This window comes from Abramis brama, assembly GCF_963993115.1.
Source record: "Abramis brama genome assembly, chromosome: 13".
In the NCBI taxonomy this organism is placed as follows: domain Eukaryota; kingdom Metazoa; phylum Chordata; class Actinopteri; order Cypriniformes; family Leuciscidae; genus Abramis; species Abramis brama.
In genome coordinates, this window is record NC_139975.1 from 2574549 (window position 1) to 2599652 (window position 25104).

Here is a 25104-nt window from a genome sequence, read left to right on the forward strand (position 1 = left end):
AGTAGTCTTTATATACGGTGAGCACAGACGAGTGTCAGCGGCTCTTCTAGCGATCGTGTGGCTGAAGAAACATCTTCTCTCTTCTGCTGGATTACTGGCTCTTCTGGACTCTAGAAATGATGCTCATCTTTGGACTGATGCTGATGCTGAAAACTGCTGCATGTGAGTCCACTTTCAGCTCAAACTCTCTGATGATGAAGCTCTGACATGAAAAAACTAATATTACTTTAAGAGTTTTTCCATAAACTGCAGGATCTAGTAATTGAGTCTGTTTTAAGTGTTTAAAGCCTGGTTTCACAGACAGGGTTTAGATTAAGCCAGGATTAGGCTTTAGTTCAGATAGGGCATTTAAGTCACTTTTATAAACGTGCCTTAGAAAAAAACACACATTACTGGTGTGCATCTCCAGACAGAACAATGGCACTGACATATTTAAGACATTTTAGTGCAAGTTGCTCTCAGTTAAAACAGATCAAACATGAATTCAGTTTTCTGCTGCTTTCTCTCTCTCTCTCTCTCTCTCTCTCTCTCTCTCTCTCTCTCTCTCTCTGTCTCTCTCTCTCTCTCTCTACTCTCTCCCTGTCTCTCTCTCTCTCTCTCTCTCTCTCTCTCTCTCTCTCTCTCTCTCTCTCTCTCTCGAATGTTTGTGTAATATTTTAGTTTATGATAACGTGTGTGTGTAAGCTGGAGAAACTGGAAGAACTGGTTTGAGGAACGACCACTCCTCGAGAAGACAAAGGACCTTTCTGGAAATTAACTTTTGAACTAGTGAACCTTGTGCACTATCGAGACGAAAGTCTCACCTCTGAATCATCCTAATCTACATTTCTTCCCCTCATCCCCCACTCCTTCTCCCTCATGCTGAGATCACCAAAACTCACCCAAGAATCTATATGGTTTACAGTATTATACATGTTTAGTATCATTTGAAATGTCTCAGAGCGACTGGTACAAATGTCTCATTTCCAAATAAATAAAACAAAAGGTAATAAGGTTTTTAAGAGTTTAGAGATAACTGGCACACAAAGGAGGGTGGGAGGGTTACACCCTCCTGTTCTCAAAGGGTGTAAACACTGAATGCAAATTACCATTGTTAGCAAATGTTTCCATGTGAAAAGCTATATAATGAAATGCAACTGGAGGCTCGGGGCCTTTTGTAACTCAAAATTGGCCCATGATGCTAAGAGTGACCAAAACTCTTAGCATCATGTATTTTAATGTTGGGTTTGCATCTTTTCTCTTTATTAGAGCATTCAGTGTTATTGTATTGATCTTTGAACTGATTATGAAATTGGCATGATACATCTACCTGACATAATAAATTGTAAACATTTGATTTTATTCTAACGGACTCTAACATTGTTTTCATTAAAGAGTTAGAGAAGAATAGTCAAACATTCGCTCACATTTAATGATGTACAGATATCATTAAAACCTTTTTCATTTATGGAGTCAGATGAAATAACGAGAAAATACATATGAGAAAATGTATTTGATTTAATCAAAACTACTTTGCCACGTGGAAAGACTGTAACACGCAGAGACCTTCCCCGCTGGTCGGATGCCTACTTTGGGCCGAAATCACGGGCTTACGTGTGTGTGTGTATGTGTGTATTTGTGTGTGTGTGTGTTTTGTTCTTTAGGTGTGGAGCGGTTCTGCTGGTTTAATCAGGAAGGTCCCTGTTACGTTGCTCTCGGAGACAAACTCAGTGTGATGATGCCGAACGCTAGAGAATATGACCTGAAGATGCACAATATAAACTACAACAAACAAGATGATCAACTTTGTAAAATAAAGAATAACAGTATAAATAAGGATGAATGTGATCTCTTTAATAACAGACATGATGAAGTGTCAATCAATAACGGGATTCTGATAATAAACACTGTGATCAGAGCAGATTCAGGGATTTACAGTTTACAAGTCTTTGACTTACAAGGCTCAGAAATATTTAAAGCAGATCTTCAAGTGATTGTTGAAGGTACAGTAACTCTCTCATCAGACTCATTACAATCTCATGTTCTCAAAGATCTCGATTCTCTGTGAAGGTTTTTATTCCTGTAACACACAGTAAACACACTACATACTCCAGTATAATTAATCATTTTAGTGCTTCAGCTTAAACTTATTTCAGGGGCATAAATTACATTCTGAAAATAAAAAGGTTGCTGCTCACAAGTCATTCTGGAAAGACAGGAAATTTATAGGAAGTTTAGGAAGTTTACACAGGACCTGGTCATGCAGAAGGCAGGAATTATGCACAAAAGATGATTGACAGGCCAAGATGCAATCAAAGCTCCTTGAGTCATAACTGTTGCAAAACATGGAAAAGAACAGACAGAGTGAATGCTCTTTCAGCTCTTCAGATCTCATAATGAATAAAATGGCATTCTGTATGACGAAATATTTTGTAAACATGTGAGGATAAATACATTTTTCTCCAAATATGTGCACCTTTGGACTAAAAGCCCTAACGGATGCTGTTCAGTGAAGCTATATGTGAACACAAATAAACCGGAGCAGACATGAGAGAATTCATATGCTTGATGATATTCTATTCAAAATATACAGTGCTATGCATAAGTTTAGACACCCATGCTAAAGTTGACTAAAAAGAGGAATAAAAAATCATCTTTTGGAAATTGAACTTAATGCCTTAATTTAAAAAAATAGGAAAAATCCAACCTTTAAGGACACCAATTTTCTTTGTGAATGAATAATGTATCGTAAATAAATAAATGTTCTTCCTTAAAATACAGGGTGCATAAGTTTGGACACCCCTATGTTAAATTCCCATAGAGGCAGGCAGATTTTTATTTTTAAAGGCTAGTTACTTCATGGATCCAGGATACTATGCATCCTGATAAAGTTCCCTTGGCCTTTGGAATTAAAATAGCCCCACATCATCACATAGCCTTCACCATACCTAGAGATTGGCATGGAGTACTTTCCATAAGATCATCTCTCAATGCAAATCAAACCAGCTATTAGGCTAACTGAAATAAAACCATGCCAATCTCTAGGCTATGTGATGATGTGGGGCTATTTTAATTAGGATGTCCAGACTTATGCACCCTGTATTTTAAGGAAAAACATTTATTTATTTATGATACATTATTCATTCACAAAGAAAATTGGTGTCCTTAAAGGTTGGATTTTTCCTAATTTTTTAAATTAAGGCATTAAGGTCAATTTCCAAAAGATGATTTTTTATTCCTCTTTTTAGTCAACTTTAGCATGGGTGTCTAAACTTATGCATAGCACTGTAAACAATTAATGACACCGCAACCTCATTTTATCATAAACCGTGGTGAAATATTGAAGTCTTTAGTCTTTCATCCGAACACAATCAGAGTTATATTAAAAAATATCCTGACTTTTCCAAGCTTTATAATGGGACTGAATGGTACTTTAGTTTAACCGGTCCTACTCAACTCGCTCCGAGCGGGACTTGAACAAGGTCTCTTGAATGCCTCTTGAATTTACACACACAGCTCTCACTGGCCTACGTCCATTACCTGAGATTTTGAAGCCCAAAAAAGTGCATCTATCCATCATAAATATAATCCATATGGTTTCAGGGGGTTAATAAAGGCCTTCTGAAGCGAAGCCATGCATTTTTTTGAGAAAATATCCATATTTATAACGTTATAAACAAAAGCGATTCTAGTTGCTGCGGAAGAGTGACCTCTGACCCGACAAGTGACCTCTAACCCGACGAGTGACCTCTAACCTGGCGCATGACCTCTGACCCGACGAGTGACCTCTAACCTGGCGCATGACCTCTGACCCAACGAGTGACCTCTAACCCGGAGCATAACCTCTGACCCGACGAGTGACCTCTAACCTGGCGCATGACCTCTGAGCCGACGAGTGACCTCTAACCTGGCACGTGACCTCTTACCTGGCGTATGACCTCTGACCCGACGAGTGACCTCTAACCTGGTGCATGACCTCTGACCTGACGAGTGACCTCTAACCCGGAGCATAACCTCTGACCCGACGAGTGACCTCTAACCTGGCGCATGACCTCTGAGCCGACGAGTGACCTCTAACCTGGCGCGTGACCTCTTACCTGGCGCATGACCTCTGACCCGACGAGTGACCTCTAACCTGGTGCATGACCTCTGACCTGATGAGTGACGATGTAGTAGTAACGTAAGCTCAGGTGAGAGTAGACGGTCTTGCGGTTCAAACAAACTCAAGCTCCTCCCACATTTCTCTTTAAAAATTTGTGTTTTAGACTTCTAAAACTAGACCCATCCATGACACATCCCTGAAGTGCCAGCCTCATCAGCCCTGTGAAGGCCTCATCGACACGACCATCTGACCTCTGACACGACGTGTGACCTCTAACCTGGCACATGACCTCTGACCCGACAAGTGACCTCTAACCTGGCGCATGACCTCTGACCCGACGAGTGACCTCTAACCTGGCGCATTACCTCTGACTCGACGAGTGACCTCTAACCTGGTGCATGACCTCTGACCTGACGAATGATGATGTAGGAGTAACGAAAGCTCAGGTGAGAGTAGATGGTCTCGCGGTTCAAACAACAAACTCAAGCTCCTCCCACATTTCTATTGAATTCTTGTTTTAGACTTCTAAAACTAGACCCATCCTATCCATCGCTGAAGTGCCAGCCTCATCAGCCCTGTGAAAGCCTCATCGACATGACCAATCTGACCTCTGACCTCTGATGCTGCCTGGATCATAATCATACACTGTTCGCTCGTTGGCCAGAGGAGAACTGAGCGACTGAGCCTGGGTTCTCCCAAGGTTTTTTTCTCCATTCTGTCACTGATGGAGTTTTGGTTCCTTGCCACTGTTGCCTTGGCTTTTGGCTTGCTTAGTTGAGGACATTATTATTCAACAATATTATTGATCTGCCTTACATAAGGTGGACGATGACGCAATTTTCTTCTAGAAACAAACTTATTTTCATGTTATCACTGTGAAGCTGCTTTGATACAATCTGTATTGTAAAAAGCGCTATATAAATAAAGGTGACTTGACTTGACTTCTAATTCATCAGGTCAGAGGTCACTCTTCCACCAGAACTAGAGGCTATGGAAGCCAGTGATTATAGTGCATAAAGTCATAAATATGGATATTTTTCTTATAAAAATGGCTTTGCTTCAGAAGGCCTTTATTAACCCCTGCAGCCGTATGGATCACTGTTATGATGGATGGAGGGTTTTTTGGGCTTCAAAAACTCAGGTACCATTCACTGCCATTATAAAGCTGTGAAGAGCCAGGAATTATGTTTTTATAAAACTCCGATTTTGGGTGAACTAACTCCTTAACAGGCTGACTGATATGTTCATTGATTGATTGATTGATTGATTGACTGACTGACTGATTGACTGACTGATTGATTGATTGATTGATGTCTGTGTTGTGGTCAGAGAGTTCATCATCTGTAGTGCATGTGCTGGTCTGGTGTTTTCAGATGATGGTTCTGTTGGGTCTGTTAGGAGGTTTTCACATCTACATGAGACTCACGTCAGGTCAGACACATTTATCATCATCACTATGGATTTGACATGCAAATATTAAGAGTGTGAATATGATGAGAATCTGATGTTTTTAGGAAAGAAACAGGAAGATCAAAACGTGCGAATGAGAAGATTTAGAGAAGGACATGAAGACACAGCAGAAGATTGAAGATCTCAGCAGCAGATCTCGTCACATCTATGAGAAATCACTCCAGAATCTACAAGACTTTCACATCAATCCAGCAGTTATTTTGCACATCATTTATTTCACATATCAGCTCTTGGTATTTTACTTTAGTTGGTGGGTTGCAGTTGATTTTTTCTTATTTTACATTTGTATGTTTTAACTGATGAAAACTGTTCTTCTTTATCTGTATCTCAGGTTTGCGGTGTCTGATGTTTTGCTCTCTGTGGTTTTAAACTTCTGCTTGCATTTGCAGTTTTTTAGATGACTTTTAACATGTTTAGCCGCATTCATGCATTTTTCTTCACAAGATCTTTGTCATATGAAATTGCTAAAAACATCGTTCTTTAAGATTTGTAAATGGAATCTCTGTTGATATTGTTAAGATTAACTTGGTATTGAGTTAAATGAAAATAAAATTATTTGGGATTATTTGGATTATTATTATTATTATTATTATTTTCGGGAATACAAGATACAAAAGCCACTTGATGTGGACAGGTGTAAACGCACCGTGTCCTGATTGGCTTATGATCCGATCTACTTGATCGGATCACGGTGATCACATGTTAATGCCAAGTGTAAACGCAGCCTATATGCCTTAAAGTGGAGAATATTTACTTTATGGTGCAGAGAACGTCAGTTGAACCCATTAACTACCCAATGGCTTCAGTGCTGGAGTTCCTTCAAGACTGTTTCTCTGCCGGTCTTTCCCCGTCCACACTTCAGGTCTACGTGGCGGCCATAGCTGCCTTCCACACGCCGTTAAGCGAGGGACCATTGGCGAGACACCAGTAGGGCTGTAATCAACCAAAGAAAATCTTGGTCGACTAAAGTCCTGAAATTTTCGACTAAAAATGACGTTAGGGAAAAAAAAACATTAAATTAATTATAAATAAACATAAAAAACTAGTAGGCTGTTTGCAGTATATTAAATTGTTTTTGACCTTATTATTTTGCACTGAAATGAGTGTGACACACGAGTCTGTCGGCTCTGACAGCGCTGCATCACGTGCACCTGCGCAATATCATAGCCTATGATTTCCGAAAATAGTACTATGTTGTCAACTAGTGATATCATCACAAGAACTTTTGAGGAATATGCAACATAATTTAGACAATTGTTTTTGTCATATGTATTATAATAACTGACAGACACTATCATTTCAACCGCGCTGTGCAGCTCGCGCACAGAGCGAGGCTGAACATAGGAGCTCAGCTTCGCGGTGTGTAGACTATTAACTTAAAGCTTTTACTCTTAAACACAAAAGGCACGTCCACCTTAATAAAAAAAGAATGTTTATTAAACAAACCAGATCAAGTAATAACATTCAGCGACAGCAAACCTTCTAGTAGCCTACTTTCTTCAATCTGTCTCTCTTCTACAGTGGGTTGGGCTAATCCAAAAGAAGTGAAAACAAGGGGGGTGTTCTGAAGACAGACTGTTACCTGTGAAACAGGGGTGCACTGAAAACACCCCCATTAGCAATTAGTGCTTTCAACCTGATAAAATGAACGCGGCAAAACTAATGAAATGAACGCAGCAAAAAATCGACCAATCGAAATTTTGGTCGAGCAAGAACATATCGACCAAGTAATCGACTAATCGACTGGGAGATTACAGCCCTAGACACCAGTAAGTTCATTACTCTAAAGGTGGCTTTTTTGCTGGCTATTACTGTTTGGAGTTTGCTCCTGAGAGAGCTAAAGCCTTTCTCCACCCTAGACTCATGTGTCACGGTCTATTGTTCTCCAGGCCTTCCATCCTCCACCACATGTGTCGGCGGATCTACTGAAGATCAAGCGTAGCGTCAGTACTGAAGTTCCTTCAGTATTATCAGCAGGATTCGCGTTTCTCAGGAGCTGATTACCCTCCTCCCTCCCCAGCTCCACTCGCCAGTCAGGATTTGGCATTCTGATTCCCCCTGAATCAGACTAATGGCTCGTTTCCACTGACCAGTACGGTACGCAATTATTTCCGTTTCCTCTGTCAAAAGTTGTGAATGGTACCAAAATGCCGAACTGTACTGTACCACTTTTTCGGTACCCTTCTGTTGGGGTACCTAGCACAGCGGTACGGTACTAAAGGGTGGAGCTAGACTCACTCCAGAACGTTGATTGGTTGACAGAGTATCGTCACTTGTGTGTGCTACAAGGGGAATGAGATCATAGGAGGTTACGATAAAATGTATTATACTATGCTTACCATCTTTTGGAGTAGAAATTACCAATGCTAAAATCCTCATAAAACATGCAAATCAGGCTGTCAGGAGGAAACAAAGAAACGTTCTCCTGCCAAAGTTTGCTGAATGTTATTGGTCAGATCACTCGAAATAGGTGGACCCAGTCTTTACTTTAAAGGACGATGACCATGGCTCATCTGTGCTTTTTTTTCTTGTGTTGTTTTCGGTCTTGTGCTTTTCGTTTTGTCTTACGTCTTAAAAGCGTCTCATCTTAGCTTTTAGTCTTCTTTTGCTTTTGTCTTTTCTTAGTGCTTAGTTTTGTCTTTGGACAAAGCTTAGTATTTACGTTTTGGATCAGTCCTATCCTCCGGGTGAAACGGACTCTTCCTGACTTTTCGGCAGCTTACTATCAAGTAAAGATTTCTAACTTCCCGCGAACGACACGCGCTCCGGAAGAACCGAAAGACTGCTTCAACCACAGGGACACGAGGACAGACACTCACATAGACGCTCAGCAACACAAAGAACCATATGCAAGTATTATTTCCATCGAGATTTAAATGCGTTTAAGAGTCTTTGCCCCTGCTTTAAGGTGATGTGATTCTTTGCTGGCTCTCAAAAGGTTAACTGTTGTGACATTTGCTACTTCTGTGATCTGCTCTCTTTCTTCCTTTCTTTACTTTCGTTATTAAATATATTCATTGTTAAATGTACTGTAGTTGTATGCTATAGTTTCATTTATTAAAACCCCATTATACTCTTGATTGTCTCTGTCTGCTGCTCATCGAACAAAGCCTCTTTAATGTGTGGTCTTAAGCTACAAGCTTGATATTGTTAATTACTTTAATTAGTAATCTTATAGAACAGAAAGTTATTCTTCATAACCAGAAGAATAGCCTTTCTTGAGAGTGATAAGAAGAATAATTCTTCTTGAGAATTGATAAGAGGATCGTACGGTCGGTTTGGTGGACAGACAGATTATTCAAGGTGCAATTAATTCTGTTAAAGGTTATTCTGAAAATTGATATAGCCTATCTGTATATTATGTATTCATAATTGATTATAATTCATTGTGGTTAATTATCTATCTATCTATCTATCTATCTATCTATAGATACAGATATATGGACTATATATATTCCCTTTTTGGGCGATTTAAAAAGTGTAGGTAATAATGACTCATAACCAGTATGATTAATTATTAATTGTGAATTATTAATTATACATTCCCCTCATTTGAGCTTGATACCCTACACAAGATTAGAACTGATCCAAGGTAAATGTCTGCCTTTGACTCTAACAGTTTTCAAAGGGGCATGTTTATTTATTATATTCATAACCTCAGAATGAAAAAAAATCAGTGCATCCTCAGCAAATGGAATTAACTGAAACCTATCCCAATTTATATCAACTAGGTCTTGAATAAAATTATCAACGTTCATATTTTTACACCGTCTCAGACTAATGTATTTAGGTGGAGAACTTGGCATTTGAATTTTCCAACACAATATATAATCGAGTGATCACTTGTCTTAAACAGTCTGACAATACACCCGATTTAATTATCCTTTCAGGATTAGTAACGAGAATCCAGTCCAACAAAGATGAAGAACGATAGTCAACTCTGATAGGCTCAATAATTAACGGACTTAGATTTATACTACCAAATAAATTTCTATCATTAACAGAGGAACAGTCCAACCAGTTTTTATTAAAGTCACCCAAAATAATCAATTCATTGTGCTTCTCAAGAAGGTTAATAGTTGACAGAATACACATCGTAGAATCAGACAGAGCAGAGGGTGGCCTATAAATATTACCAATAGTTAAATTTTTGTTAACATGAAAAGTAACTAACAAAAAGACACTCAAAATGAACAGGACAAATTGAGCAAACACTACACATATACACACATACACAGACAAACCACACACAAAAGAAAAAAAAAAGCAACCATGCCCCAGATTCAAACTGCAGCGATAACATTATGAGAGGACCAAACGGTTTTGAGTTCGAATAAACAAAATATACATAGTGCATCATCACACCAAATTTAATTCCATAGATTTACCACTCTGTATCAAATATTTAGACCATATAAATAGTCAATTTTAAAGAGAAAATGAAAAAACAAAACACAAATAAAGTTACTTACATAGCTGAGAGTACCATAATCATCGAGAGGAGATTCTAAAGAAGTCAAATCAAATCAAATTAAATCAAATTTTATTTGTAGAGCACCTAACAACAGCCAGAAGGTGCACAAGGCGCTTTCCAGTAAAAACATTAATAGACAACAATATAAAAACATAAATGTACATAAAAATAGCAGTCAAATCGGAAGCTACGTGTTAAAAGCTTGTCTGAATAGTTTTCAACTGTGAGGTGATGCTTCGTAGGTGTGCTGGAAGTGCGTCCAAACTTTTTATATTTGAACTTGGGAATGACCAGAGAGGTGTGTTCAGAGGAGCGCAGAGTTCTGGCTGGTTGATAGACCGTTACTAATTCAGCGAGGTAGGCCGGTGCCAGACCATTGATGGCCTTGAACACAAACTTAATTTATAAGTCTTAATTTATAACAGTGAAGTCACTGTATCTTCAGTCTCTGTTGATTCTGTTGACTGTGAGTCTCTGTAGTGGATCCTTATTCACCACCAGATGATCATCAGAAGATCATGTCTTCCAGTACCTAAAATAAAACACACAAACAGTCACATATGCAGTATGAGATATTAGGTCTGTCACATCTTTTCATAAGAAAACTAACTAGATAATCTATATTAATTTATTCTTAAATATGATCATATAGCTTCTATCTGATGCTCAAAGTCACTTTACAAAATCAAAAGCACATGAAAGGTCACTTTCACACAACAGACAGCTGATACAGAACCAGCAGAAATCATCATTACACTCACTACAAAATTAATATCAGTTAATAACAAACATCCCAAATCTCAGATTATCACACACATAAGGCATCTTTACACAGAAAAAGCGGCACAGAAACCAAATCTAAAGCGGGAAAAAAAAAAAACCCCACAAAATGTGCATTTACACAGTGTGACGACCCTGAGTGTACTCCCTACCTGATGGTGGCAGTCTGTGGGAATTTTGAGTCACTCCCCCATGTTAATTGTTAATTAGGAAATCTAGTATTTAAGTGTTCTGAGTTTTCATTTGGTAGGCACTCTCTGTGGGATAGTTTCTCACAGGAGTGGCTCTTATAATCTTATTTGATTTTCTTTCTTATGCTTGCCTTATGTCATGTAGCTTTAATATTTTGTTGTAGTTATTTTGTTTGTTTCTTTATTTTCCCTAGACTTATGTTGGTATGAGTGGTTATTGTTATATTTGTTGAAGAAAATAAAACTTTCTTCATTCATCGAACGTTGGTGTTTGATTCCTCTTATGTTGCGGCTCCAAACGAGCTGGTCGTAACAACAGAATGTTAATTGCTTCTCTGATGCGGCATAAATGCATTTACGCAGGAATTAAAATCGCAGGTAATAATACTTTGAACATTACTATTTTAAAACTACAGTTTTAAAGGGTAACTAAACCCTAAACAACTTTTTTAGTTAATGATCTGTAAGACTGGGGCTTTAATAATGCTGTTCATTGATTCAAGTAAATTTGTTGACATTTGGGTATAAAGTGTTTTAATTCTACAATATATGGTGTAAAAGCCTTTGAGTGCTGCCCTCTCCAGGTTGAACGGTGGCTACTGCAGTGGAATGTTCCTTTTGGATGTTGTGGTGCTGCGTGACGCAAGCAGGCACCAGCTCACAGCCCTCGCCTACAGAGAGACCCCCCCCCCCCCCATTGAGCAGAATTAAACTCATATTAAACAGTTTAAAGTTCAGAGACCTACAGAAACTGAAGCTGAATTTAAGACTCATTATCTGATGATCTCAGACAAAATATTCACTCTCACACACACACACACACACGTGGTGTTACTGAACCTGGTACAATTTACTTATATTTCTAGTGAGTAAATCAGCCATTTGAACTGTAAAAGAAAATATGATGAAAATCGTTAAAAACTATTCTTACACTAGTGTCTCCAGTTTATAATGTGGATCATCCTTCAGATCCTCTAACAGCTTCACTGAGTCTCCTAGTTTATTCCCAGACAGATGCAGTGTTCTCAGGTGTGAGGGGTTTGATCTCAGAGCTGAAGCCAGAGCAACACAACCTTCATCTGTCACACCACAATAACTCAACCTGTAGAGAACAATGACACACATTAAGCCTATATCCAGAGATAAACATGACACTTAAAACAAATAAAATAACAACATAATGCTGTCAATATTAAATAAATACAAATACTCAATTAGTTCACATTGTGAAAATACATCAGTTAGGATTAGGGGATTGATTATAGAGTTTGTACAGTATAAAAATCATTAATTCTATGGAAAATCCCCATAAAACATGGAAACCCAACGCGTGTGTGTGAGTGTGAATGTGCTTAAAGGGATAGTTCACCCAAAAATGAAAATTCTGTCATCATTTACTCACCCTCAAGTAGGGCTGGACGATAAAACGATAACAATAATTATCGCGATATTATTTTTCTCGATAAAACGATATCAAGAGTTCGATAAATGTTCGATAATGTTTATGCGCCAAAAGCGGAACTAAACTCATTTGAACCGCGCGCCACACAAACCATTTATCCACTCGGGTCAAAGTCCAAACGGCAGCGCGAGCTCACTAGAGCAGACGCGTTTACTCTGATCGCTCTCGTCACAAGATCCAGTGAGAAGCGCTTGAGTTCAGCGAAGAACACAAATGTCTCAGTGATTTAAACCAGTTTAAAGGCAGATGAAACAGCGCTGACAAACAGGAGAAACACTGTGCGCAACGATACAGTCAGAAGGCTTTTCCGTCTACAAATTCCCATCATTTACCATGGATTTACTGTAACGTTAGCCTAGTAATATTAACTGCACCATGAAATGTGGGATATACATATTGAATTGTATTATATTATTAATGTAGACAATGTATTAAATGACTAATGGAATATAATCACAGTATTTAATAATGTATTTAGGCTACTGTTTTTCATACAAATACCATAGAAACCATAAAGTTACATTTTGCCATGATAGTGAGGTGCTACAGGGTATGCCTGGTTTCATCTGTGGTTGTCATGATCTAAATGCATGATACTGGATGACCAATGGTTAATTTTAATAAAGCTCACAGTCAGAATATTATATTTTACCAAATAAAAATTAGCACATGCAGAAACTAAGAAATTATCCAATAAAGATATTTATTTTGTTAAGGAAAAATGACAAATGTTTGAATGTTCTACCTCAGATTTGTGAAATGTTCTCCTGTTTGGCAAGTGTTTGTCATGATATGTTCTGACAATAAAGAGTAGTTTAAAACCACAGTTAATGCTCTGGTTTCTACAACTTTCACTTAGGAGCAAAAATCTGCCTTTAAACTTGAAAGAAATAAAGATTTTACTTTTATTGTGATAATTATCGATATTGACTGATATAAAAAAAATTATCGTGATTTTTTTTTGGCCATATCGCCCAGCCCTACCCTCAAGTTGTTTCAAACCTGTATGAATTTCCTTTTTCTGCTGAACACAAAAGAAGATATTTTGAAAAATGTCAGTAACCAAACAGTTGATGGACTCCATTGACTTAAAATACTATGGAAGTCAATGGGGTCCATCAACTGTTTGGTTACCGACATTTTTCAAAATGTCGGATCTGACGGATCAAGCAGGAATCTGTCGCTGAACCACCGGATGGAGCTTACGCCAAAGATATATTGTATACACTATCTACTGTACATATTAATCCTTATTCACTCCCGAGTCTTTATGGTAGAGATGATCTTACCACAGTGTCTCCAGTTTACAGTGAGGATTCTTCAGTCCAGCAGAGAACAGCTGCACTCCTGAGTCTCCTAGTTTATTATCAGACAGAATCAGTTCTTTCAGGTGTGATGGATTTGATCTCAGAGCTGAAGCCAGAGCAACACAACCTTCATCTGTCACACCACAATCCTCCAGCCTGTAGAGAACAATGACACACATTAAGCCTATATCCAGAGATAAACATGACCACTTAAAAAATAACATAATGCTGTCAATATTAAATAAATACAAATATTCATTAGTTCAAGCTGTTAAATTACATCAGTTAGGATTAGGGGATTGATTACAGTTTGTACAGTATAAAAATCATTATTTCTATGGAAAATCACCATAAAACATGGAAACCCAATGTGTGTGTGTGTGTTTGTGTAATTAATGTATTTGTAAACATTTTAAGGAACTTGTATGTGTTAGGACTGGAAGAAAAAAAAATCGACTCACCAAACTATCGTAATTTTTTGGATCACGATTTTAATAGATTTGTTTCAGAATAAATATTGATTCAAATTAAATTGCTTTAGTTTTGTCCTTGCTTATAGACGAGGTTGACAGAAGTTAGCCACTTTTGTTCCAACAGAGGATGAAATGTGTCATTATCTATGAGTGTCGTTGTTGTGATGTCAGTCTGTGTTGCCCTGTCTTTTCATGTTCAGCAGTTCCCTATTATGTCTATAAGTCTCCCCAGGTCTTTCAGATTAACCACGCCCCCTTGTTATCTTGTTTAGCTTGTTTGCCCTTGTATTTAAGCCCTGTGTTTTAGTTCAGTCATTGTGAGTTCTTGGTTTTATTTAACGCTGATGTTGGTTGTTCTGTTCCCTAATCTGAGTTTGTAAAGTCTGGAGTCTATTTAATAAACAAAGCTGCATTTGGATCCTGCTTCATTCTTGTCTCAGCCGCATCGTAACAGAAGGACTCACCAAAATATGGATCCAGCAGCTGCAAGTAATGGAGTTCTAATAAGAGTGCTTTCTTCAATGTTTCAGGATGGCCAGCCTATCGAAAGCTATGGACATTGAGCGAGGACATCGCTCAAATGATGCCAGATGACTATACCGACTGGACCCTAGAAGGGTATATCGACCTGGCTCTTTTCTTGAGCAGTTCGGCATTTACTGTGGGCTTGGCTGATGAAGAACCCTGCAAGCTCACAGTACCCCCTGAGCCTGAGTCAGTTCACATCCCGCCCGTCCAGCCTGAGAATCTTCTCGTCACGCCAACCATCAAGCCAGCCACCGGATCAGTCTATTGCCATCCAGGACTGGTTTCCAGCGTGGCCAATCCCCAGCTGATGTCAGCACGTGTTGCCAAGAGTGCATTACATGGACTTACAGAGATGGATTATTAGTCAACACTACAATAAGGTTTCATTTGTTACACTTTAGTTAACTACATTAGTTAACATGAACGAACCATGAAAGATTCTTCTACAACATTTATTAATCTTAGTTGATGTTCATTTCAACATTTATTAATACATTTTTTAAATCAGTAGTTGTACAGATGTGGCCATTAAGAATGCGAATCACAGGGAAAGGGATTCAGCGATTCGGCCTGTAGTGAAGTTCTCTGGCACATGACGTACATTACCAGTAGGGGGCAATGCTGTTTCTTTCTCACGTTATACATTATAATGTGTCCTGAAGCCAATAAAATGCAAAGATGTGTTAACCTCTCTCTGGTGCGTATTGACAGCGAGCGACCAAGCTCATAAACGTGTGAGAAACACATTAAGTAGACTATGTTGTTTATGTTAACAGCTCAAATAGAAATAAAATATTAATGATTCAGTTATCAATGGTTTTTACATGCATGTCATGGGCGTTTGTAGCATAAAAGAGTGTTATAATAGCTTTTTAGTGAACTTATATGTGCAAATATCCAGTCCCATTTTAGCAACCCTAGTTTCCACATGGTGGAATTATTTACACTGAGAATTTAATGCATTTCTTTGACATTTAAATAACCTATAAAAGATCTTTTGCAAGGACACAATGACGAAAATGTGACTTATGTAAGTCTAACATAAAATTACATTACATTTTAATGTCTGTCTTTGCCACAGACATGACCTGTTCAGACATGTTATGCTCTTTATTATAAATCACTCACTAATTTATTTTATGCAGTTTAAGTAGCAGAAACCTCTGCCAAATAATACTGATATTTTAATATTGTTCGTTCATTGGCCACTTAAAAGTACAATCTGTATTATATTTTTTGCCAGGGATTAAAAAATAAATAAAAAAAATCCACCGGTTCACTCAGAGCATGTCACGATCACCAGTGAGAGTGCCCGTCATTACCACCAGAGGGCACTCCACCCCGGACTATTGTCATTCCCTCATGAAACTCAGAGCAGAATCAGTCGCCTATGTTAACGTTTCTGTTCCCAGAACTGTTCTGTTCTGTTGTAACATTCCGAAACCAGTTTGATTAGAAAAAATACAGATTAATAACGTTATTTTGTTTTACTTTTTTTTGTAGCCTAGTAGTTTATAATAATAATAACAATATTTGGGCTATACTACTACTACTACTACTACTACTACTACTAATAATAATATCTATCTATCTTTTCTTTTATTATTTTAATGCCATGCCAGCTTCTATGGATATATATTCAAGGCGAGAAACAGGTTTTTTTATTTAAATAAAACTAAATAAGATGCCAAACAAATTCATTTAAAGTGAAAAAGCCTACATTTCTCATTCGGCACGAATCCAAATGTTTCATTATTTGCGAATCAAGCTAATCTATAATGCTGCGTTCACACCAAATGCGAGTAGAGCGTCAAATTTGCATCAATCACGTCTAGACATTATTATTATAATGTAGCTCTTTACATTATAATAATAATGTTTCATATAATCTAGAATAGATTGTACATTTTCTGAAGAAAATGTGAGTGGTGCTTGCAGTGGCAAGATTGACATGATTGCATATGAGCCAACAAACATGTCTGTACGATTTTCTGGTGCTGAGATATGGCTTATTCATGTTGTTCAGGTGGTTACTAGGGCATTACTAGGGTGTTCTGGGTGGTTGCTGGGCGGTTGCTAAGGTGTTCTGGGTGGTTGTTATGGTGTTGCTAGGCGTTCGCTAGGGTATTCTGGGTGGTTGCTAGGGTGTTCTGGGTGGTTGCTAGGGTGGTTGCAAGGGCATTGCTAGGCAGTTGCTAAGGTGTTCTAGGTGGTTGCTAGGGCATTGCTAGGCAGTTGCTAAGGTGTTCTGGGTGGTTGCTAGGGTATTTTGGGTGGTTACTAGAGCGTTTCTATATGGTTGCTAGGGTGTTCAGGCGGTTGCTATGGTATTTTTGGTGGTACTATGGTGTTACTAGGTGGTTGGTAGTTGTTACAGATGGTTACTATGGAGTTTTTACATAGTTCTTAAAATCTTTAGTAACGAGTGCCTTTAGTACGGTGTAAACACGTCTTTACATTGACTTAACATGGAAATCACTCGCGCCAGATGCTCTATTCGCGTTTGGTGTGAACCCAGCATTAGGCCTAATATGTAGGCTAAGCTTTGTACTTGGCATTATTGACTAAATATCATCTTTCCCATATAACAGCACAGTGAAGCCGTCACGCTAAACGTCACAGATTATATTACAGACTATTCAAATTAGCCCTGTAACATTTTATATGTTTGGTTGACTATTTTATTTTAATAATGAACAGGCTGTGATATCAAGTTAGCAATTCAAGATTTTTGTGTGTGCACTCATGAGGCGGCAGCATGACCACTGGATTTTTTCCTTCCAAGAGAGTAAACTCTTACTCCGTAATTTATGGTCATACAGATAAAAGCAAGACATAATTCATGAATTTACAAAAGATATTCAGATTTAGTAAAATAACGAAAACAAACGGAATGTCTCTTTCCTTTATAGATCTTTGGAGCGCGCCACGATGAACTGAAACTCAGCGCGTTTTCTTTCATTTTTTAATCTGTAATATTTAAGTGAAATATATTTCAGCCTTTTTAGAAGATTCTGTCTAATATTTATTTTCCCAACAAAAAATCAAATAAATAGAAATAAAAAGGTTTTAGTTTAATTCAATTAACACAAAAATACGACAAAATGGTCATGTCAAAGCTTTTATTTTTTGAAAGTGGTCATACATGTACACTACAGATTTTTTGTGTGTCCTTTGTGGCATTACACAGCAGTTTTTAGCTTCTACATTCCAGTGTGTCCACCCTTATTCTTAACCACACCTGGAATAACTTTAAACAGCCTATTTATGTATTTGTATTATGTATTCAGAAGTCTCAGCCTAATATTTCAGCCTGATCTCAAGGCAGTTTGTATGGTGGTGGTGCATTGCTGATAAAGCGAATTTTAGCAAATTTTTTCCACTTGATTATGTCGTAATAACAAGATGAGATGAGATGCATTTTTTTCAGTGATTATATAAAAGCTGATATAGCAAATCTTAAACTATATATCACATAAAAATATAGAAAATGTAATGTAAATGGTTAATGTAATGAACAAAAAAAGAGTCATGAAAACCCCCCTCTTTCAGTCTAGTCTACCTCACAATCGTTCTGAAAAATCCTCTTAAATGTGTGTGTGCGGCTGTGAGAAGAAGAGAGGGAGTGTGTGTGGCAGAGCAAGACAGAGGAGAGAGAGAGAGAGGGACGAGCAACTGTGATCTGCCCATGCCGGCTCTCACTACATATCAGGGGGAAACTGGAGGATTTTAGAGCTGACAGTTCAATTCCTACCAGATCATTGAACACAATCTGTATTTTCACTTTAACAGTATAAATGTTTATATACATTCACTATAAATGCATATATATATATATGATAATCATTTTCTCATACAAATGTCATAAAAACCGGTTGCGTAGATCACAAATCAACGTACCTTCAGGACACTGACAATAAAGATGGATAGTGACATTTACATTTACATTTAGTCATTTAGCAGACGCTTTTGTCCAAAGCGACTTACAAATTAGGACTAAGTTAAGCGAGTCATAGTGAAGAGGCAAAAACAACGCAAGAAGTGCTCAAAATACGAAGTTCAGGCATTATTCAGAGTAGCATCAGCCCGATAAGCGAGGATTTAAAGGAAAAGGATTTTATGAGGTTAAGTGCTCATGGAAGAGATGGGTTTTCAGCTGTCTTTTGAATGTTGTCAGGGATTCTGCGTTCCGGATGAGAGTGGGGAGAGCGTTCCACCAGCATGGAACTGTGAATGAGAATGTTCTGGAAAGTGATTTTGTGGCTTTCTGTGATGGAACCACGAGACGTCGCTCGTTGATCGATCGCAGGCTTCTGGCAGGGATGTAGATTTGTAGGAGTGAGTGAAAGTAGGAGGGAGCTAAGCCAGTGATAGATCTGTAAGCAAGCGTCAATGCCTTGAACTTGATGCGAGCAGCGAGAGGTAGCCAGTGCAGAGAGATGAACAGAGGAGTGACGTGGGCCCTTTTGGGCTCATTGAAGACAAGACGAGCTGCAGCGTTCTGGATCATCTGTAGAGGTTTAGTTGCACATGATGGACGTCCGGCCAGAAGAGCATTGCAGTAGTCAAGCCTAGAGATGACCAGGGCCTGGACGAGGAGTTGTGTTGCATGCTCAGTTAGGAAAGGCCTGATCTTCCTGATGTTGTGCAAACCTGCATGATCGAGCTGTCTTTGAAATGTGGTCTGTGAAGGTCAGCTGGTCATCAAATGTTACCCCAAGATTTCTGACCGACCTTGATGGGTTGATTGATGATGACTCTAGCTGGATAGTGAAGTCGTGCTGTAGAGAGGGATTGGCAGGGAGGACGAGAAGCTCAGTCTTTGCCAGGTTGAGCTGCAGGTGATGTTCCTTCATCCATGTCGAGATGTCCGCCAGACAGCTTGAGACCCGTGCAGCTACTGTGGGATCATCCGGTTGAAATGAGAGGAAGAGCTGTGTGTCATCAGCATAGCAGTGGTAGGAGAAACCATGTGCCTGTATGATGTGTCCCAGTGATGTGGTGTAGACGGAAAAGAGGAGGGGACCAACCTGTGACCCTGAAGGACCTACCTGTGAGATAGGACTCAAACCAGTGGAGAGGAGTTCCTGTGATGCCCAGTGATGAGAGGCTGGACAGAAGGATCTGATGATTCAGCGTCGAAGGCAGCAGACAGGTCCAGGAGAATGAGAAGTGAGGATTTGGAAGCAGCTTTTGCAATCCGTAGGGCTTCTGTGACCGACAGTAATGCAGTCTCAGTTGAATGCCCTTTCTTGAAGCCAGATTGGTTGACATCCAGCTGGTTGTTCAGAGACAGGAAGGATGTTACTTGGTTGAAAACAGCTCTTTCAAGTGTTTTCGCAATGAATGGTAGGAGAGGGATAGGTCTGTAATTCTCTACAGATGATGTGTTTAGTGTTGATTTTTTCAGCAATGGAGTTACCCGAGCCTGCTTGAATGCAGAAGGGAAAGTGCCAGTATGGAGGGATGAGTTGATGATGTGTGTGAGTGCTGGCAGAAGTGTGGGAGAGATGGCTTGTAGAAGGTGTGAGGGGATGGGGTCTAGAGGGCAGGTGGTAGGATGACTGGAGTGGAGAAGTGTAGATACTTCTTCCTCGGTTAGCGGAGAGAAGCAGGAGAGAGGGTTATTGGCTGTGGAAGGGGTTGGTCTGGGTTCCTGTGTGTGTGGAGTTGAGAATTCACTGCTGATAGATGTTGTTTTGTTGGTGAAGAAGTTAGCAAAATCGTCAGCAGATAAAGAGGAGGCGGGTGGAGGTGGACAGAGGAGAGAGTTGAATGTCTTGAAGAGTGATCGTGTGTTGGAGGAGCTGTTGATCTTGTTGTGGAAGTAGGAAGATTTTGCAGCATGAACATCCACAGAAAAGGAAGAGAGGAGAGATTTATACATACTCAGGTCAGATGTGTCTTTTGATTTGCGCCATTTCTTCTCCGCTGCCCTGAGTTCGGTCCGGTGTTCACGAAGAACCTCAGACAACCAGGGGTTAGAGGGAGTAGCGCGTGCTGGCCTGGAGGAGAGAGGGCAGATATTGTCTAGAGAAGAGGTTAGAGTGGAGCATAAGGTATCCGTTGCGATATTCACATCCAGAGATGAGAATTGTGAGGGTGAGGGAAGAGAAGATGACACGGCAGAGGAAAGATGGGTGGGAGAAAGTGAGCGCAGGTGACAGAGAAGATAGAAAGATAGAGCGCAGGTGCACAGAAGATAGCGCAGAAGCACAGAAGCAGGAGCGCAGAAGATAGAGCGCAGATGACAGACAAGCGCAGTGACAGAGAAGATAGAAATTCTCGTAGCTCTCCTCAGAAAAAACGCTTGTCACACACACACACAGTTTGATTGTTTCGGTAGTTTCTGGCCAACCAAATGCCCGCAGCGAGTCTCGGCCTGACAGCATCACGGGGGGAAGCCTGCAACACCCTCAACTCTTGCACTATAGACACACACACTTGCGACCCAGGAACACCTCTCTAAACTACTGCCTGATTTTACAGTTTGAAGCGTCTGTCACAGAAAAACACCATGTGCTGTCATGAATAAGAGAAATGTCTTCTCATAGCATAAGAAAACGCAGTCTCATTAATAATACAGACACTGACGTGTCATCAATGTACTATAGTGTTTCTCCATGTCATAATCTGTGACATTGACATGATGTAGATTTTAAACCTGGAGAAAAATCTATACAGTATCCAGTTTTCTCCGGAAATTACAATGAATGGACTGTGTTAATCCTGACTGTGCTGAGATTGAGTGTGTTTAAAGTTAAGGGTGTAAAATGTATATCACAATGTCAAAGTGTGTTTTTCAGTATGACTATCAGCCCTGCAGAATCACCTTAATGAGGAGCAGCTCATGTGTTCAAGCATTTACAGATCAAACACATGAACTCACAGCGGCAGGAGAAATAGAGCAAACGCTTTAAAAATATTAATTCTTACATTACATCATATGAACAGACGTAAACATAATTTGATGAATTTGATCATGTTGTTTTAATAGCTTTGCTTGTAATTAATTAAATAGTTATTTCCCTGCAATTTATTCCATTTTGATGATACTTTATGAATTCACAGTGAGTTTCATGTGAGAGTCACGTATGATCTTACCCAAGTACCTCCAGTTTACAGTGAGGATTCTCCAGTCCAGCAGAGAACAGCTTCACTCCTGAGTCTCCTAGTTTATTCTCAGACAGATGCAGTTCTCTCAGGTATGAGGGGGTTGATCTCAGAGCTGAAGCCAAAGCAACACAACCTTCATCTGTCACACCACAATCATTCAACCTGTAGAGAACAATGACACACTCTTCACTCTCTCAGATCAAAACAGAAATCTTATATCTTCTTATATTATAATTAAATTATTATAATCTTATAATTTGTGCAAAATCTCTTTTTTAAACAATTAATTCAATATATCAGTAAGTTTAACTATTATTCTAAAGATTATGTCTCTATGTGTCTCTTTCTAATAGCACTTACCCGCAGGCTGTGAGGGCTCTCAACTCACAACAACAATCTCTATCTACTTTACTTATACAGACACAGCTATGCCCTCCTTCTTCTTAGGGTCACTAAACACACTAGCACTTTGTCTGATTAGTTTTATTACTATTTATTAGCAGTAATCTAAGTATTTGTTCTCTGTTTAGATTTCATGTTTTTATTGTATATGTTATGTTGCATTGTCTTGTGTGAGCCAATTCACCAAAATGAATTCCAGGCGATGTGGGTCGTTCTGGCAAAATAAAGACTTGAACTTGAGACTTGAACTTGAACTTGAGGGAGAAAGATAAAACTGATAAAATGGAATACATTGAATACATTAAATATAAATGTTTATATACATTATAAATGCTTATTACATTGCTTGGTTGAATTCTAATGTAGAATGTGGTCTGTTATTTCGCTGATAAGTATAACACAACGTTGCCATGAAAAACAGAGCATTGCCATGGACGCGCAGGATTCTAACCGTAGAGACGGAACGGACTATTTTCTTTAGCGGAAGCAATACAATCGTTTTTAAATCAATAAACTCCTTTTTAAATCAATATTTTGTGTCAAATTATTGATTTATTTGGTAGGTAGCCATGTAATAAGCGGGATAATGTAGAGCGAGGCGGTTGTTATAGCGAATACAACCCCGACAGGCTGATCAGGACCCCGAATAACAACCATTTCGCTCTACATTATCCCTTACATATATTTAAAAATAGATTTCTCACACACATATATATATATTTATATTTTAAAAAATGGTTAAGTAGATCACAAATCAGGTCACATAGGTGGAGGGTTTAAAAGCTGAAATGTGACTAATATTTTTTGTTAAACCATTAATTTATAATTTTTAAGTGAGAACTGTTAAAATGTTTTAACAATGATGCTTGTTCTCAGTGTTACTTACCAAGCAGATCTAGTTGCTGTAATGACAGGCAGCAGCTTCTGAAGAACTTCATCTCCAGTGTTTTGTGTGACACTAATTGAAAATAAAAAATAAATAAGTTAAGTATTCATGCTAACAATAATAATTCATATCATAAGTAAATAATACATTATACTTTCCTAAAAATTTTTAATTAAACACTGCTTTATAAAGGACATGTGAGAAAGTTGTTTTAGTATCTATAACTGTAGAAGCTACTAATCATATTCAACCAACACAGATGTGTTTTTTCTTTTTCTTGTTAATGTTGCTGTGACAGGTCAATTAGTCTGCATTTACACTTCAACACTATTTTGGCAAATCAGATTTTTTGTCCTGTCCGTTGCTATGGTTATAGAAAATTATAAAAGCTTATAAAAGTATTTTTGTACCTGCATCAGCAAATTATTCATAGAAATTAAGCACACGAGTTTGTTTGCTTGTTACTTGTTTATTTACCTACTTGTTTATTTAATAATTTACTTAGTTTTATTGTCACAGGAAATGATGCGCAGAAAATGTGAATCATTGTCCATCATTTTGCAAGCAACTGGTGATAAAGAAAAATGATGATGAGACATTAATCTAATTTATTTTCTTAATACTTCTCTTGTGGCCCATAGTGAAAAATGCGTATTTCCATGAATCAAGAAGTGTTTTGTATTCAACAAGTTGTCATTGAAATGAGAAGTTGTCTGACATTCCCATTTTGTCGTTATTGTCATGTTTGGTGTGAGCACATGGCTTGTCATGTGTTTCCTTGTGCCATGATAAACCAATAATCAGATTACAAGATGGGAGGGGATAGACAGTTGACAGGAGAGCACATGGCACAAGGAAACACATGACAAGCCACCCTTGTTACCCTCTCTTTTGTTTGCTTCCCTATTTAGTATCCCTGTGTTTACAGTCCTGTGCTGCTGTGCCTTTTTATCCTGTTACCTGCCTTGTTTTTCCCCCACGGGGAGTTTTCGTTTGTAGTCAGCATTTGTTTTCTATCATTAATAAATGTTCACTTCTTCGCACTTGAGTCCTCGCTCCTTTTCTACAACCCATCACGTGACAGAAGTAAGCTAATCTAATCTTTTATCCTCACAGCGCGTCAATTATGCAGTGATGCGCTATGAAATCATTGCGAGGCAAATGAACTGTAATATTAATTTGATGATAAAAGTAGCCTAATAACAACAACAATAATTGAATATGCGCTGCGTGCCTGTCCGCCCGTATATGCTCCCAATGAGCCAAATAATGAGAAAGAACCAAATTGCTTACCACAGCTATGCAGACGACACACAGCTCTACTTAGCCCTATCGCCTAATGACTATAGCCCCATTGACTCCCTGTGCCAATGCATTGACGAAGTCAACAGTTGGATGTGTCAAAACTTTCTTCAGTTAAACAAAGACAAAACTGAAGTCATTGCGTTTGGAAACAAAGATGAAGTTCTCAAGGTGAACACATACCTTCACTCTAGGGGTCAAACAACTAAACATCAAGTCAGGAATCTTGGTGTGACACTAAAGTCAGACCTTAGTTTCAGTAGTCATGTCAAAGCAATAACTAAATCAGCATACTATCATCTGAAAAATATTGCAAGAATAAGATGCTTTGTTTCCAGACAAGACTTAGAGAAACTTGTGCATGCTTTCATCACCAGCAGGGTGGATTATTGTAATGGTCTCCTCACTGGCCTTCCCAAAAAGACCATAAGACAGTTGCAGCTCATACAGAACACTGAGCAGAACCAGAAGACATGAACACATCACACCAGTCCTCAGGTCTTTACACTGGCTCCCAGTTAAATTTAGGATTGATTTTAAAGTATTATTACTGGTATATAAATCATTCAATGGCCTAGGACCTCAATATATTGCAGATATGCTCACTGAATATAAACCCAACAGATCACTCA

The 25104-nt window shown here is 38.7% G+C and overlaps 2 protein-coding genes across 4 annotated transcripts in view; one reads left to right on the forward strand and one right to left on the reverse strand.

Moving 5' to 3' along the window:
• On the forward strand, window positions 1–15453 carry LOC311094876 (uncharacterized protein). Of its 3 annotated transcripts, none has more exons than XM_084133071.1 (4): window positions 1–162; window positions 1644–1982; window positions 5411–5512; window positions 5596–6122. In XM_084133071.1, exons 1-4 carry the CDS (start codon window positions 117–119, stop codon window positions 5667–5669), a joined length of 561 nt encoding a protein of 186 aa, XP_083989197.1. In that variant the 5' UTR covers window positions 1–116; the 3' UTR covers window positions 5670–6122. The 3 variants fall into 3 exon arrangements, 1 of the variants encoding a protein (XP_083989197.1); XR_014608733.1 differs by lacking the exon at window positions 1–162 and adding an exon at window positions 14769–15453 and having other exon boundaries at window positions 173–1982; window positions 5596–8400; XR_014608734.1 differs by lacking the exon at window positions 1–162 and adding an exon at window positions 14769–15453 and having other exon boundaries at window positions 578–1982; window positions 5596–7648.
• The window catches only part of LOC311094864 (NLR family CARD domain-containing protein 3-like), a 25352-nt gene continuing 9806 nt past the window's right edge, over window positions 9559–25104 (reverse strand). The window contains exons 9-13 of the mRNA XM_084133048.1: window positions 23171–23242; window positions 21871–22044; window positions 13748–13921; window positions 11928–12098; window positions 9559–10557 (exon numbers count right to left, since the gene is read on the reverse strand). Coding sequence (XP_083989174.1) covers window positions 10542–10557; window positions 11928–12098; window positions 13748–13921; window positions 21871–22044; window positions 23171–23242 — 607 coding nt within the window. The 3' untranslated portion in view covers window positions 9559–10541. The remainder of the gene's footprint in view (window positions 10558–11927; window positions 12099–13747; window positions 13922–21870; window positions 22045–23170; window positions 23243–25104) is intronic.